The following is a 16,974-nucleotide window of genomic DNA, read 5'->3' as shown; positions in this document are numbered from 1 at the left end:
TTTTCTAGATGAAAAACTGAGAAACAGAGAAGTTGAGTCACTTGCCCAAGCTTTTAGATAGGACTGGAACTCAGAGTCCATACCCCTTTCTTCCCTCCCATCAACATGAGCCACCCTCTAGAATGGCCTAAGCCCCTGGTGAGTCCAACTCACTTGCTCTTCCTCAAGGCATGCTCCACACTGTGTCCACGGAACTTCTTGTAGTAGTCAATGAAGGAGAAGGGCAGGGTGATGTTCAGTGGGTTAGTTCGATCTGGAGCAGCTGCCCTTTTACGAGACTCAAATGCAATCATTAAGTCAACCCAGGCTGCAGGACGCTTGATTTTGAATTGTTCGATAAAATCCTCTCCAAATATTTTACACAGAAGTTTTTCAAATTCATAATCTACTCCTAAGGATCCATAGGGTCCACCTGGGTCAAGAACAAAATGGGAGTCCACCATGTTAAAAACTGCCAGAAACTGAATCCAAACTCTGAGGAACAGCGTACCCGCTGTTCTTCCCTGAAATATGGAGTAGCTCAGCTGAGACCCAGTTAGCAAGCTGACTGTGGCTATACATTTTTACTAACACTTTAAAATCCTTCAGTTCTTCTCCTCCCAGGTGGAGATACTTTCTCCTACAGAATAACCTGTCAACTAGCTGTTTAAAATCCATTACATTCTTTTTTTTTTTTTTAAAGATTTTAAAGTAATCTCTACACCCAACGTGGGGCTTGAACTCACAACCTCAAGATGGAGAGTTGCATGCTGCATGGACTGAGCCAGCCAGGGGCCCCGTATCATCACTTTCATTTTAAATAAAATGGATATGTGTAATATGTAGGGGCATCATAGTATTCCCCACCCAAGAAATCCAAGCATAGGGTCTGGAAAATCAGTAGGCCCACCCAGACCCTGTGATCTGTTCATTACTCATCATCCCACCCCCCACTGAAAGAGAGAGCCTGTTGCTTGCTTTGACAACTTTGATCCAAGACCAGGTGTCCCGAGACCTCTCTAGAAAGCTTAACCATCGCGCTAAATCACAAGTGACATATGATCAGGTGACAATCTGATCCCTCCAGAACTTTCAGAAAGAAATTCCCTTGGCCAGGATCTAAAACAGGCTCGTTTTATGCCAAAACCCCAGTTATGGTGGTTTGTGTTTTAAAGAACGCTTAGCTACGTTTTGCTAGCTGGTTCCACACAGGCATCTAGCTATCAGTAGATGGGCCTCGAGTCCCCTGTCCTGGGAGCACCGAGGGAAGGAAGTACGAGGAGAAATCGGACACGAGAGAAGCGGCTCAGGAATGAGAAAATCAGCCATGCAGGGACTCACCTGTTGCTTTATACAGTTCTTTAAGGTGACCCTCCGGTAACCGTATCTGATGGACGGTCAGGTCCACCGTGCCACCGCCACTGTCCACAACCACATACTTGTCACCTGGTACAAAGACAGCCATCCTTTACATAAAACCGCCTGTCAGCCCCTTCCTGGGACAAGCTGGAGGGTGAGGACTTGGTATACCCGACTCAACACCCGTGCACACTTCTCATTACCACCGTGATTTTGCTAATTGGCTGCACAGCAAAGTTATTCATGACTGAAGAGAATGCAATAACGTCTGGCCAGGAGTGTCATTAGCATGGATGATAGGGAACCCAGATGAGTGAATCTTTAAGATGAAAGCATTCATGTCACACGCCGCTGCGTACCTGGCACACACAGGCGGATGACTTCCTGCCAAGTTTATAGCGCCGTAAAAATGACCTGCTGTTTAACACAAGACTTACGCCGGAACTGGGGAATTCCCATTCCTACTTGTCTTCTAAAGAGTCTGTCTGAACGGCTTTAAAACATGCAAAATTATAGCTCCGGAAGAGCCACCCTGGGGTGAGGGGTCTTTAAAACCAACCTTTTCCAAAAGTGCAAAAGGAACAAACAGGAACATGCATTTTTGCCAGCCGCGCAAAACAAATCCAGCAAGGGCAAAGGACATTCAAGGACGCTACCTTCCTCCAGCTCGGACCAGATTTCTCCTATGACATTCTCCACCAAAAAGGTCCGACTCTGCCGATTACGCCGGATGTGTTCCTTAGCTAGTGGCCGACAGAAAGAAAATGATGGGTAAGAAAGCATGAAAAAGCAGGCCGTCATCTGCAGTCAGTGGAGGCAACAGCACGAGGAGGCCGAGGGACAGAGCCTGTAGCAGTACTTGACCAAAATGATTACATAAATACAACACTGGGAACGCAAAGGCAGACCATTTCCACCAGTCTCAGTCTATTGATTGCATGGCAGCTTGGCCTGCGCCCTGCTGGAAAACCTGCCCTGGAGACGCAGCCCTTCCCCCGGTGACACTTTTTTGGGGGGAAGGGGTTAATAAATCGACCAAATTCCTGGCTGTGCTGTCCCGGGGAGGAACTTGTCTGCCAAGAAGCTTGCAGTGCACTCGGTTAAATAATTTCATCCCAAGGCACTGTGTCTGATGCAAGGAATGTCGGGTATGTTTTCCTAATCTGGATCCTGGGTAAAGGGGACTGGAGCCATTTCCTGACCCCGGTGAAGCCAATATGCTCATCAGCCACAAGGTGGCACTTCAGCCACAGGGCGGCCCACCTGAACCCAGCAAAGCCCAGCCATGGCCACCTGTCTCTAACTCTGGGCAGCCACAGGGGCTGGGGCTCTTAGTGGCCGTGATGCATTGTGTTGGGCGACTGCATCTCTTACAGGCCACCTGAAGCCCTGGGAGCCAGACGGGGCCCAATTCAACGTCCTTCTGTACAGAGGAGGAAAGCAGGTCAGACGGGGTTAAGGAGCTTGCAGTTCCCATGACTCTGTCTTAAGATGCAGCTCCAAATCAACCCTTGGACAATGGACCCTCATAACAGTTTAAGGTGAAAAACCAGAACATGAATGTTAAGAGATGAGAAAGGGGCTGTGACAGGGTATTGGGGATCAGGGAGTGTGGCCGAGTACCCTACTGGGGCAGATCACTTTTCCCCTCTGGGCCTCAGTTTCCACAACCATAAGAGGGGGATAATAACACTTGGCTTGAGTTCCTCACAGCCAGAGCAGGGACCGGTTCTTGGGTTTTACCTCAGCACCCGATGTGACACCCAGCACATAATAGGTGATGATGAAGGCAAAGCACCAAGTATGAGACCCGGTACCCAACAAATGATCACTCCAATGAACAGTTTAGAACAACCCCCAGTTGTACAGATAAAGGCTCTGTCCACTGCCCTGCTGCCCCATCCCACAACCTCAGCCCCCACCAATTTTTTTTAGTCCCTAAACTGGTGCTGCTGACTTTGAATTGCCCTATAAATCCATCTGTTGCTGGTTATCCAGTTAAGGACTCTTGACCCTCTAGCCCCATCTAGCAAGGAGCACCATGTTTGCAAAACAATGTCTTCTCTAGGGATTAGAATGGCAAGAGCAGCTCAGCTCTAAATTTCTCGCATACAGTGGTGAGGCCATCTGGATTAAAAAGTTCCTGCAGGCCCGGGAGGGAACCTCGAACCCAGGGCTTCTGTCCTGTTCTGAGCATTGGCTCCAGGTGAGCTTCTACTGCAGACCTTGCAGTGGGCCTTTGGTTTGCTAAAACAATCTAGATGGCATTCTTTAAAAAAATGATCAAGCAAGAGTAATAAAACATATTCTGAGCTCTGAAAACAAAAACTATCATATTTTCAGGCAAATTAAGCCCAAGATTATGAAAAAAAATGTATCCTTTACTGATCTCATGAAATCTTTCTGGGGCAAAATAATACAGACAGCAACCCTGTGGTGCTGGGGCAGAAGGCCACCCCCATTCTCCCCAGTACTGTCCACTGGGCATCCATCATAGAGGAGCATCAAAGGGCAGAGAACACCCTGGGGGATGCTCGGGGCCCTAATGCCATCCAGGGCACTCTTGATGAGGTGCCTTGCCACGCCTCCCCAGGCAGCACCCCCTCCTCTGGGGAGACAGGCTGTAAGTGTGAGACAAGGCTGAGATAGAACCCCTGCTTCACCACCCCTCTGAGGGCTAGTGGCAAACAATTTGAGGATTTCAAAAACCAGAAAGACCTGGGCAGCCCAGGTGGCTCAGCGGTTTAGCACTGCCTTCCGCCCGGGGTGTGATCCTGGAGACCCTGGATTGAGTCCCACATCAGGCTCCCTGCATGGAGCCTGCTTCTCCTTCTGCCTGTGTCTCTGCCTCTCTGTGCCTCTCATGAATAAATAAAATCTTAAAAAAAAAAAAAAAAGAAAGAAAGACCTTCTGAGCACAAGACGAGAGCAAACTCCACAGGACACAGACACAGAGCAGTGTGGAGGTAGACAAGACATATTAAAGGAAAGGAAGCCCAAAACGGAGCTCTCCGGGAAGGCAAGCCCTCAGAAACAGTTTCCCCTTCAAATGTGTTACACTTCAGAGTAGGAAGAAGAGCTAAGCTACAATTAGCTAGTTCTGAAGTGAGTTTTTGTCTATGAACCAGTAAGAACTAGCACATGAGATATGAAACCCAGCCAGTCATGTGTCTCTTTTCCCATTAAAACAATGAAGAAGATTTAAATAAATTTGTTATCCTGAGTGTTTAAAATGTTAAGACATTCGACTGAGTTAAGAGTAAGGCTAGCCCCGGCATGCTTTGATGGAGGCCAAGGCACTGCCAAAAGAAAAAAAAAATTTAAAAAGGCTAATCAAGCTCTCGGAGTTGAAGGGCAGCCCATTCGTTGCAGGTGAATCAGGTGTGAGGTGCGAGCACTGAGCCCTGGCAGGCTGGGTTCAAGCGAACAAGAACTTTGCCATTGTCTGGTGGCTGAGGTTCTCAGACTCTTCCACCTTGGGTTGAAAATGCAGAGTGGTGGCCTCTGGGGCAAAGTGTCCGGGCAAAGAGGAAGAGGAAAGTTCTGGAAGAGAGGATGCAGGGCCACGTGGGCAGGCATGCTCGCCTGTAAGGTGGCGCCAGGGCCCGGCCCCAGTGCCTCGGGCAGTGCAGAGACAGGCTTCGGGTGCAGGGACCAAGGAAAAGTTAGAACCGGGCTGCAGGGGGCACAGTGGGTGGCAGTTCTCCAGTTCTCGTTAACGCCCTCCTCCTCCTCTGGGGCCTGGGCCTTCCATCCTGGGGGTGGGCATGGGTGATGGGTGGCTTTCTGGCCTGGAGGCCCTCATCTGGGAACAGCATCCACGGCACGCAGATTTAATGCCTGTGCTCCCTCCCGTGGGTGGCTCTGACCCTGACCTCGGCTGTCTGCCAACTCCGGGGCCCTGGCCAGACTCACAGAGCCCGGGATAGAGGGGAAAAGAGTTCTGGGGACGAGACCATGACCGTCTTGCACGTAGGGAAATATTGAAGGGAAGAAGTTCCTTAACACCCAGCCCGGCTGCCCCTGGGCGGTGCTTCTGTCCCACGGGTAAATGAGCATCCACAGGGGCGGGAAGACTCAGCCGCTGTCATCTGCATTTTAAACTCCGCCAGGTTCCCAGTTAAGACACATAATGAGCTCACCACACACACGAAGTGGCCCTGATGAGTGAGTCAGCAGTAAATCAACAATCTTAATGGAGGAATTAATAACAGGCAAGTGGGGTTAGATGAAGAATCAGTTAATAAATAAGAAAAATGAAGAGCCTAGTAAAATGTAAGGCCAAGAGCCGCCCTCGGGCCACCCTCCCTCCCCATGCCTAAGGCCCACGGGGTGGGCAGGTGAGGCCCCCAGGCAACCGCTGCAGAGTATCCCAGGGACCCTGGGGAGGCAGGGGTGGGGGGCACAGGGTGGCAAGGACAGAGGGGCTTACAGCTGACATTCTGGGAGCATCTTGATTCTTCACTACAAGGGCCTTTAAGTAATCAGGGCCAAGAACCATGCAGGGGCGGGAGGGGGGTGAGCAGGGAGGGGAGAGAGAGAGCAGGAGGTACCCTGTGCAAACCCAGCTCCCACTGTGTCACCGGAGCTGTACCCGTTGACCGCGGCCTTGCTGCTCAGCTCGATCATCTGGTGCAGCCGCAGCTTCCGGCAGTAGATGGAGGCCGCCTCGGGCTCCAAGGCGATGATGAGCTGCTCAGCATTCTCAGGGGAGGCCAGGCCTGCCTGGAAGACAGAGGCAGAGGCTGGGACCCAGGCCCCCAGCGGGCAGGAGAACTCAGGACACTCAGGCCCTCAAGGGAGGGACTCTGCTCTGCCCACCTGGGAGATTCCCTCCCAGACCCCTGCGGGGCTTACACTCAGGGGTGACGGGGCGCTGGGCCCCACGCTGGGGACCCAAACACCGTGGAGTGGCCAAGGAAGATGTACGAGTCCCTTTGGGAAATGCAGGGCTCTCTGGACCCTGGGGCCTCTTTCATGTGGGACTTGCTTGGCCTGGAACTGAGAAGCATGAAGGGGGAGATGCTCGCAGACTCTGAAAACTGTCAGAGGATGGAAGGTAGGTGGTTTGATTCTGGTTACAATGGGCCAAATGGTCGAAGAGCAGCCTCCAGTCTTTGGTGGCCCAGGAAACGGGTGGGCCTTCGCTGGCCCTGTCTCTGGGAGAAAGCCCTCCTGGAATCTCACATAGTCTCACGCTTTCTAGAATATGGGTCAACCGGCAGCTGGCAGTTATTTTATTCAAAGCCTTTATCCCTTTAATAGCAGCAATGCTTCTGCTCTGTGACATCTGGCTTGTTCCAGTCACAGCCCCTCACACGAGGCTCTGGGACCACCCTTCTGAGGGCTCTCAGAGACACAAGCCTGGCGTGGCCTCTGACAGGTCTCTGCCCACTTCCTGGGCCTGGCTGAAGCACGAGGCCTCAAGGGCACATTGAAGCCGTTCAAGCCCAAGAGCCTCCTGGTTGCCAGCATGACAGGACAGAAAAGCTCTTTCCTTCACTCCCGTGTTTGATTCATTGCTGTTCCCTAGGGAACGTTGGGATGTGGCCCTCATGCCACACCCACTCCGGAGAAGACACCAGTTCCACCCCGAGGCCCATAAGAGTTAGTGGACTCATCTTGAGATCAGGGGTGGAAGGTCTGCCTAAGGTCACATGTGCAAGTGACCTCTCACCAGGAGGAGCTGGCCTAGAGTCACAGATAGAAGGGGCTTCGAAGGTTCCATTATTGGACAGGCAGGGGAGGGGGTTCAAGTAAGAATATTATATATGCAAAGGTGCTTCTTGGCCTTTTGTACAACTCCTTCCCTTTATGCAGAAAGAAACCAAGGCTCAGAGAGGCAAGATGACCAACCGTCCTGAGTTTCTCGGGACAGGGACTCTCAGTGCTGAATCCCAGATAGTCTTGGGCTCAGGTGTATCCAACCTGTATGTGGCAGAGCAAGCCTGGGCCCTGTGTCGAGGCCTGCAGACCAGCCCTTTAATGGGTCCTTAGTTTCCTGCTCTGGGTAACTCCAGGTACCGGTGTGGGACCCAGGCCTTTGGACTTTGGACAAAACTCCCGGGGTGTCTCTAATGATCCTCCTTCCACTGGTCTAAGGGTACGATCTCTTTACCCACTCTCTTGGGGAGAGCACGAGATGGTGCCCCGCCTCTACTGGCATGCAGTAGTTCTCCATAATAGCTATGCCCCACATGAACCAGTAACTGTGTCTTAATGAGAAGCCACAGGCAGGCAGGTGATTTAAATCCCCTGCCCCACCAATACCAAATGCTCACCAGTGGTAGAAGCCCTTCTGGAAGACCAACTTTATAAAACCTATACCATCTACAGAATAACTGCCTCCTTATGGTTTTGTGCCCTCAGCTGTTAGCCAACCACGTGGGTAGCACCTACACCATCAGTTTGGTCCCTGGGTTGAAGAGGGCCTGTGTGCCCATCAACAGGCCACAGATTTCCCACTGCTCCCTACTCAAGGAACTAAAGTCCCCCTGTGCCAGCCTCCCAAAGGGTCCCAGTAGACAGCCTTAGCACCAAGACAGCTGAAGGCTATGGTGCCCCATGACAAAGAATAAGAGTTAGAGACCTAAGCATCACCAGGAAAGCTGAGTCCTCCAAATCTCAACCAGAAGGATTCCAGAAGAAATTCAAAATAAAACCAAGGGGAGCCCCCTTCTAAAGGACCACTTTGGAAGACTGACTTTTTTTCCAGATTATGGGTTTGTAAAGTCAAGGACCTCCTAGAATAGAAGCTAACAGGTTTCCAGCTTACCACAAAATGGCATGAGGAAGAAGGACAAACTAGCTACAAAGAAACAACTAGGCCAAAATGTTTAAGATGCTCTTCCAAAGTTCAGAAGGAAAGATAGCCTGGGAGAAAGGGGTGAGGAGAGCAGGGCATCGGGGCCTCGCCCAGGGGCAGCATAAAGGAAGACAGGCTCACTACCGCCACATGTCCCACTAGGATGTCCACACACCAGGCAGTCACCACATAAGAGCAACAGCGGGCCTGGCCCTGGCAGTGGGGCAGGAGGGGAAAACAAGAAAAAGTAAATGCTTTCACCCCTCTCCACACCTCCCCTGAAACTGTGAGCAGCCGCTCTGATTTAGATGTGAAGTATCGGGGAGCCTGGGTGGCTCAGTCAGTCTGACTCTTGGTTTGGACTCAGGTCATGATCTCAGGGTCATGAGTTTGAGCCCCATATCAGGCTCTGTGCTCAGCAGGGAGTCTCCTTGAGATTTTCTCTCTCCTTCTCCCTCTGCTCCTCTCCTGGCTATTTCTCTCTTTCTCTCTCTCTCTCATAATACATAAATAAATCTTCAAAAAAAAATAGATGTGAAGTATTTATACAGAAAACCAAATCAAGAAGTTGAGAGAAGCAAAGAGCATTGAGTACAGTTATACCACTTCAGGTGCCTGCGTGTCCTTAGTATGGGACTTACACAATCCAGGTTCCCCCTGGAATGCACCCACATTCCGAAGACATGAAAGACACACTGTCTGCCCCAAACAGCATGGCTGCACCCCTCAGGGGAGGCCTTTCATCTGTCCCTCCCCAGCTGGGTTGGCCTCAGCCCTGCAGCCAAAGCTTTGCCCCATTTCCACAGAGGTAGAAATCTCCCCATGGTACCCAAGAGAGGATGCAGATGGGGAGCGGAGGTGCAGAGGACCTCAGACCAGGGGGGGAGGAAAAGATAAGATCAGTGAGAGGCCCAGGACAAAGTAACCACACTCCTTTGCTCGAACATGCCCCATCCTGCTCCCCAGAGAGAGTGAGGGACCCTGTCCCAACAGCAACTCTGATGGGGACTACGGTGGAGAGCTGGCTTCCTTCTTCCCAGGAGGGGTCCCCTGCTTGTGGACATCAAGAAAGAGAGGAAATGCAAAAGAATCTGCCAGACTCTCAAAAACTCAGATGCCCTGATCTCTCTAGGCAGGAGGACCCAGTGCCTGGAAGGGTAGGCTTTCTTTCTCCATCAACACTTGCGGTCATTTTCAGCAGAAGCCTCAGCCTGGGTCAACCAGAGCAGGGGACCTGGCTGCTTTGGCTGTTCCGCCTCTGAAGCTGGTACCTCGTAGTCGCTGGTCCACATGAGCTCTGCCTCCACGGGGCCCTGGCCGAGCACTCGGCCTACGCTGTCTCCAACTACACATCATGCAGACACGCCAAGCCTCTCCCGTAAGAGGCTACACTTTCTAAGGGCAGCTACGCTTTCTCAGGTCTTCTCGTCCCACAGCACACGGTGGGTGCTCAGGGGATAGCTGCTGAATGAATGAACCCACCATCCCTCCCAGCCAGCCTTTATCCTGCATTTCCTGGCCCTCGTCTCTAAAACACTGAATGAAAATAAATAAATAAATAAATAAATAAATAAATAAATAAATAAATAAATACACTGAATGAGAGCCTTCTGCTGACATGACCTGGGGATTCAACAAACAGAAAGTGTCTGAGCCAAGACTGCACTATCCCATCTGACTCCTCCATGAATCCAGGGCAGCAGGAGCACCACCACAGTCTCCCTTAGGGCACCACTACCTGGTCATGAGCCCCACTTGGGAGGAGCAGATGTGTGAGAAAACCACAGTGGAGGGAGCCTGGGGATGTGGGCATTCACACCGGCTACTCTGCCCCCCAGCCCTGCTGTCACCCAGGAAAGCTGGCCAGGGACTGTGTGCATAGCTGTGGCAGATGGCCAGACCGACCGAGTGCTCCCGGCCCACGGCCAGCCGCACAGGGCTACAGCTGCCCCAGTTCTGGGTGTCAGGGGCTGTTGCTTGTTGTGTTCTCCCCCCCCCCATGTGATTCTTTCTCACTGCACTTTGTTCAGGAAGGGAAGCCAGTGCAAGCTATAACTCCACGTTAGGTGACATCATCATATGTAAGGGAACGTCTTTTCTTTGACGGGTTTCTGGAACCCACTAGGGTTACACATTTTAGGCAAAGCGCCTCTAGAAATCAACTGGACTACTTCCTATCCACGATGACTCTCCCTCAAGACTCAGTGGAACTGTCTCTCCTTCTAGGTCTTTCCTGAAGGCCTCAGAAGAGGGATCAGCCATTCTTCCTGCAGTATACCATCTGTTCAGTGAAACTGAACTTTTAACGGGTCTAACGATATCCTGAGGCTGTGAATTATAAAAGATAGAGATTTAACCCACTTTTCCAACAAGCATTTGACACAGGAGGAGTTTTTGGAGTTTCACAAATAAAACTGTATCCATAAAGTGCCCCGTGGCCCCACCAATCCCTGCACTGAATCACAGACTTCTGAGCGGCGGCCCCAGAACCATCCACTCCAGGCCTGCTTCTTCCATGAGAGATGCTGCCCAGAGCCTCATCTCTTGCTCTGCATCCAGTGGAGGAATGAAGCTCAACCCCCATATGACAATGTCATGAACCTGGGTTCACAGGGCCACCAACAGGTCTGAAGGAAGGACTCCACTTCCTACATGCAAGCAAAGTAAATGTGACCAGTTTCCCCTGCTGTCCTGACCATCCTACCTCATCCTTCCAGCTCTTCCACCTGAAGCCAGGCTGATGAGCAGCATTCTGGTTGGAAGGGATGGTGGGCATTCTCAGATCTCAGAAGCCAGCTGACCCAAGAACTATGTTCCTTGCTCAGGTTCTCTATTAGCATGCTCCAGAGAAACAGAACCAGTAGGATGTACACAAACACAGAAAGAGGTTTACTACAAAGAACCGATTCACACAATTATGGAGACTGACAAGTCCCAAGAACTACAGTCGGCAAGCTGGAGAACCATGAGAGCTCATGGTATTGTTCCCTTGCCGACAGGCTCAAGACCCAGGAAGAGCTAATGTCTCAGTTTGAGTCCAAAGGGAGAGGGAAAAGAAAAAACAAAACAAAACAAAACAATGTTCCAGTTTGAAGGCAGGCAGACAGGCAGCAAGAATTCCCTCTTATTCTGGGGAGTTTCAGCCTTTCGTTTTAGGCAGGCCTTCAACTGATTGTATGAGGTCCACCAGCCTTAGGGAGGGCAATCTGCTTTATTTATTCAGTCAATTTAAATGTCAACCTCATTAACAAATATCCTCACGGCAAATACTCAGAATGATGTTTGACCAAGGTACCCCTCGGCCCAGTCAAGTTTACACATAAAATTAACTATCAGGGGTATATATTTATCTTATTCTGTATAATTAATGGAGGATAAGGAGAGGGAATGGGAGAGATGCTAACTTTGACCATGCTTCATTTCCATTTTGTCATGGGGACTCTTCCAGAAGACAAGATAAAGATATCATAGACTAGTCGGCCAAGCAGTTGAGCCCCTGTAACTCCCTCTGCCCCCTCCCCAAAGTACAAAAGGCTTCAGTGAACCACTCAACTATGAGCAACCTGAGAGTGGGGCCTCATCCTGGTTACATAGGGTATGAATCCAGCGCCTACCACATCCCAGCACACAGAAGTCCCCCAGTGTGGGTTTGCTTAATGAAAAAAATGAATGAGGAAACAAAGAATGACTGAAAGGCCCCTGCCATCTTGAAAGCCACTCAGTGGCTAAACTGGACATGAGTATCAAATCAGAATTACAATGAGCCCAAAATTAAGTTGCACAAACACTACACCAACCAGAAGTTACCCAGCATCCAAAGGATTGGCCAGTCTGCAGAGTATCTCTGGGCTTCAGAAACATTCCCAGGTCCATAAACACTGCTCACCTTCACTTTCGCAAGGAGCTTCTGACCCATCATCAACCCTCTGAGGTGTCATTTTGAGTCTGCCAAACCCTGAAGGCCACCGCACTCCCCTCTGTCTGGTTTCCTACTCACCCCGAGGAGGAGGGCTTCCCCGCCAGGCCCCACTCCTCAGAGAGCCAGCCCACAGCTCCAAGAGCCCCGACAAATCCACCAGTCCCTGCACCTCTTTCTGTTTCAGGCTAAAATAAGAACTGACCCTTTTCCGGGTCACATTGTTTGTCACTGCAGTTTTCCTATGGGAAAATGAGAGTCAGAGCCATGAATTCTGAGTGTCCTTCCTGTGACAACTCAGAAAGCCGGCTGTGTCTTCATGGACAGTCATGTCCTGGCGTCCCATCTTTGGACACTGCCTGGAGGCTGACACCGTGGAAAAGCTCCAGGAGGCCGAGGGCTTCTGTGGACAGCTAAACTGCATTTGGTTTCTTCCTTTTTAAAGCAGTTACCTCTTTCTGGAACTTCCACCCTCTTCCTTCATCCCTATCAAAACAAATCTATTTCTGGCAGATACATAGACTGAGCCAGATTCTCACGCTGAAAGGGAGAGCAGAGCAGAGAGCCTGTGGCAGAGGAGGGACGAAGGAGAAGTGGGGCGCGGGGGCAATGCTCTCCCTGGAACTCTGTCACCTGGAGTAAAGCTCCAAGCGTTGAGTACAATTCATGACACCAAGGTACCCATGGCCATTTCGCTACGTTCGGCGTTCAGGGTTGCTCTGGTGGGTGTTTTGAAAGGAAAGGTTTATACATACGGCTACAAACTCAACATCAGAGACATGTCCCCTGAGAAGGGTGGCTGTCCCCTGAGAGGTCTGGCGGTGGGCAAGGGAACATCTCTTCCCTTGGTGACTTTCCCCAGCCCAGCTCTGGTTGAAGGCTCTGAAAACTGACTCTCATGGCACAGAGTAGGCCCAGGCCCCAGGGTGGGCTTCCATGAACCCAGGGGATTGACCACAGCAGGGACCAACTCTGACCTGCAGGTCAGCTCGGCCAGCCGTTCTTGCCATGATGTCAGACCCTCATGGAAGCCCCATCATGGCACACATTGCCTGTGAACAGTGTGAGGGTTGGTGGCCGTGAGGGTCCATGGTACCAGGGATGCCCCCAGCGCCCAGGAGGGACCAGCTGGCCATTGGCAATGGAATGCTCTGTCCACGGCGCCACACTGACTGGCACACTCCTCAGTCGTGCCACTGCCCTCATCCAGGTGTCCGCCACCATGCAGGCCTGGTGGCCTCACCACCCCCGATGACCATGTGTGCTCCCATGTAGGTCACAAGGTGAAACGCACAGAAGACTATCCCATGTCCCTTATGTCCCGGCTGCATATGTGCAGATTTCAACCTCCATCCAAGCTGATGTGCCTGGCTCACGGCCCTCGGCTTTGTCTTTACTCTTTTCTTCTTCAAACATTCTTACTGCCCAAGCCTTTTCCTTGAGGTTCTCACTTCCATTCACCCGTGAAGAAATGTCTCTGTGCCCCAGTTTGAAATCCTAGCCCTGGGGAATCTACAGCGTAGAAGGTGTTAGAAAGAAAGAAAACCGAGCCCAACCCTTGCGGACCTGACCCCCGTTCCTCCCCCAGGAAGAAGGCTCCATATCCCCGGGCCCGTGGGACACCCTTCACTGCCTCCCAGGGAGGCCTATGAGAGTGGGGTGACAGTCACCACCGGGGACATCCTGCCCTCCCCCCCTCCCGCCCACCCCCACACTCACCTGATAGGCAGCTTGTCTCATGAACTGCTTGGCGGGCTGTTTCCAAATGGCAGGCACTGTGATGACCCATCTGACATCAGAGTTCTCGAACTCTGACCCCGCCTGGTCACTCAGCTCCTAAAGCCAAGGGAAATGCCACAGGTCAGGTGGACACAGCTGGTCCTCCTACGGCTTCACTGAGGATTCCAGGCTTTCTGGCCATGAACTCTTGGGGCATCTATGCTACCGTCTCCTGAACTTACCAGTGTCAGGGAGCAAGGGTCAGTTTCCTGAATATTCTGCAAGCAGGGATCTCTGCTGCTTTCACTCACTGAATGTGACTACAGGAGGAGGCAGGCAGGTCAGAGGCCTTTGGCCTCAGTTTCCTTATCTGCACAGTGAGGATAATAATACCTAGGTCACACTGCGGTTGGAAGGAGTGATAATTTTCTGAGCGCTACATTTCCTGGGAGTTTATTCTGTGTCCACCTCGTTCAGCACTTTGCAGACCTCATCTCTATTAATCTCAGGATCCCATCAGGAAGGGATCATTACTGCATACCCTTCCTAGAGACGGGAATCTAAGGCCTAGATATGTTCAGTACCTTTGTACGACTGCACAGCTGGAAAGTGACAGAGCCAAGATTTGTACCCAGACCCAGGTGGATCTCAACTCTAAAGGCCAAAGTCTTCACCAAATTGTTACATGTGGATTCAGATCTAGAACAGGGCCTGGCCCACAGCTGTTGTCAGAGTTGTCACTGTCCGCAACCTTATTGCGAGGCCAGCACCTCAGGGGAGTTCTCCTAGCAGGATGGGAAGGACACGGACAACGTGACCTAAGCAAAGAACCACGCTGCCCTTAACTTTTGGTTGAGGTTTAAACCACATCAGCGGAACCACATGGATCAATAGGATGGGCGGAAAAATCAGAGGTCCACACCAAGTCCATACAGATAAAATACCCCAGAATAGTTCCCAGACTCAGTATTCCCATCTGTAAAATGGGGAGAATAAAACCAATGCCCAGTGTTTCTGGTGAGATTAAGTGAGAACACGTGGGAGCACCTTGCCCAGAAAAGACCTCTGATAGAGCAAAGCTCCTTCCCACTTCTCTCCTCCTGTTGCCACGTTCACCAGACAAATCTGAAATCAAACTTAAACACGCACCAACGCCCGGCTGCATCGGAGCTGGTTCTGGGGACATGTTTCAGAAGATTAATAGGCTGATGATTTGTTTCTTGTGATAGGTATCTCATTTCCTCTATCGTTTCAGTAGTTACCTTGACTGAGCCACTCTGTCACGGGATTAACTTCCTCGGTGATTAGACAGTAAATTTTTCTTTTCCCTTTTAAAAATTCTTTTCATTTTGAATTGCGACAATAACCCATAATGAAAAATCTACCACGTGAACCTTTTTTTTTTTTAAGCATACAGCTCAGCAGTGTGAAGTACGTTTAGTAAAAAATTTTTTTTTAAACACATTTTTAAAAACATCTCTGCATTAGGCCCGCGTGAAACTGCGGGTTTTATTTTTGTTTTGTTTCCTTGTTGTTTTATTGTGTTTTATTTCCTTGCAGGTCTGCATTGGGCTTTAAAGGCAGGTGAGTGGTGACATGTGTTGGGGAGGGTTCTAAGCATCCTGCCGATTACCATCCAGGCTCTTTTAAACTCTTTAAACAGGAAAAGGCTCGAAATGTGAATGCTGGGCTTCCCTGGCTGTAGGGAAGGTTGTTTAAATAAGCGGTTTGTTCACCAGTGGATGGAATACAGCTTAGAAGGGAAAGCACCTTGCCGTTAATTAAACATCCCATCATGTCAGGCACTTTCACTTGCTTTCCTTCATGTATGTCAAGCCGGCTTCACAAGCCTGTGATTCCTGAGATGTGCTGCTCGAGGAGATATTCTATGTTGCTTATCCTGGTCCAACACGAATAATCCCCTGCTCTGAATCCATCTGTCCTTCAAATACGAGCCGGCCTTCTCATGAAGGCCCTGGGTCTTATAACTCTCCTCAGAAAGCTTCTCTTCATGGAATCTCTGCAGCATGTTCCCTGCTGGGAGAAGGTGCTAGCAGGTTCCTAAAGCCTTCTGCTGAGCTGATGTGTTCAGCCCACCCTCCTGCACCCCTGCTGGTCCTCTGGTCCTCTGCCCCCTCGACCTCTCCCCTCCCCTTCTGAGATGAGCTGTTCACTCTTTCCCCCTTGACCAACTTGAAACCCAATCCAATGTCATGGACTTTCTCAGGTCCTAAATTTTCCCCAGGTCCTCACGGCTCCTCCTCCTAACCCAGAGGCCTCCAGGTCATCGGCCTCCCTCTGCTCCTTCACCTTTCTCCAGGAGGCCACGGGCACTACAGGCAGACAGTCCTTCACTTGGCTGTCAGGGCCACCAGGCGCTGAGCCCATCCCTCTGAGATCCCTGCTCTCGCGGCTGGCAGAGGTCCGCCTCTCTGTGCAGCCCCTGGCCTGCCTGCTGCTGCCTGGAAGGATGATGCTTTCCCCTTACTACCAACGTCTCCCTCCTACTCCTTCCTTCTGTCCTCTCACCTCTCCTCCCTTCTGGTGGAAAAATTATTTCCCAGAATCCACTTCTTCCCTCCCCTCTTCCCCCCTCTTCCTTCTAGGGGCTTTCACGCTCCCCAAATGACCCTCCACTCCACGAGTCCCAGAGCCTTCAGACATACCTGCTTCAGGATCTGAGTCTGCTGCTTCCATATGGCCTTCCTCTACCCTGGCAGCCCTGGGGACACTGTGGTTCCCCTCCCTCTAATGCTGTCTCTGTGGCCATGGCAATCCCCTATTGGAAATCCTTGGATGGCTTCCCATGACCCAAGAAGTTCCTTAGCTTGGCATTCAAGGCTTTGCACCATCTTGCTCCCACTCTGTCTTGCAGCCTTGCTCTTCTCCCATCACAAACTGCTCACTTTCCACAGCTGCCTGCTGTTTTCTTTCCCCTGTGCTCTCCTTATGCCATTCCAGCAGCTTGAAACACCCACCCTTCCAGCTGCTGCCAGTGACAGCCCCCTAATGCACCTCCTCCAGGGAGCCTTCCCTGCTGCTGCCCATTGGACAGAACCTCTGCCTTCACCAAACACCGAACACCCACAGTTACCCCCTCACAACACCAATCCAGTGACTACGTACTCCTTCGCACTGTTTATTTTGACGCTGCCAGAAATTGTACAGGATCTGGCACACAATTTTGGTACTCCAA

General features: G+C 51.0%; 1 protein-coding gene across 1 annotated transcript in view; it reads right to left on the bottom strand.

The window, feature by feature from the left end:
* HSPA12A (heat shock protein family A (Hsp70) member 12A) overlaps positions 1-16,974 on the bottom strand; it is a 65,638-nt gene that overhangs the window by 7,886 nt on the left and 40,778 nt on the right. Inside the window, exons 6-10 of the mRNA XM_041742556.1 lie at positions 13,779-13,895; positions 5,892-6,063; positions 1,995-2,081; positions 1,321-1,425; positions 154-412 (exon numbers count right to left, since the gene is read on the bottom strand). Coding sequence (XP_041598490.1) covers positions 154-412; positions 1,321-1,425; positions 1,995-2,081; positions 5,892-6,063; positions 13,779-13,895 — 740 coding nt within the window. The remainder of the gene's footprint in view (positions 1-153; positions 413-1,320; positions 1,426-1,994; positions 2,082-5,891; positions 6,064-13,778; positions 13,896-16,974) is intronic.

The sequence above is a fragment of the Vulpes lagopus genome, chromosome 2 (genome assembly GCF_018345385.1).
Source record: "Vulpes lagopus strain Blue_001 chromosome 2, ASM1834538v1, whole genome shotgun sequence".
Lineage (NCBI taxonomy): Eukaryota > Metazoa > Chordata > Mammalia > Carnivora > Canidae > Vulpes > Vulpes lagopus.
The sequence above is the reverse complement of the archived record's forward strand: the minus strand, read 5'-3'. Positions and strand labels throughout refer to the sequence as shown.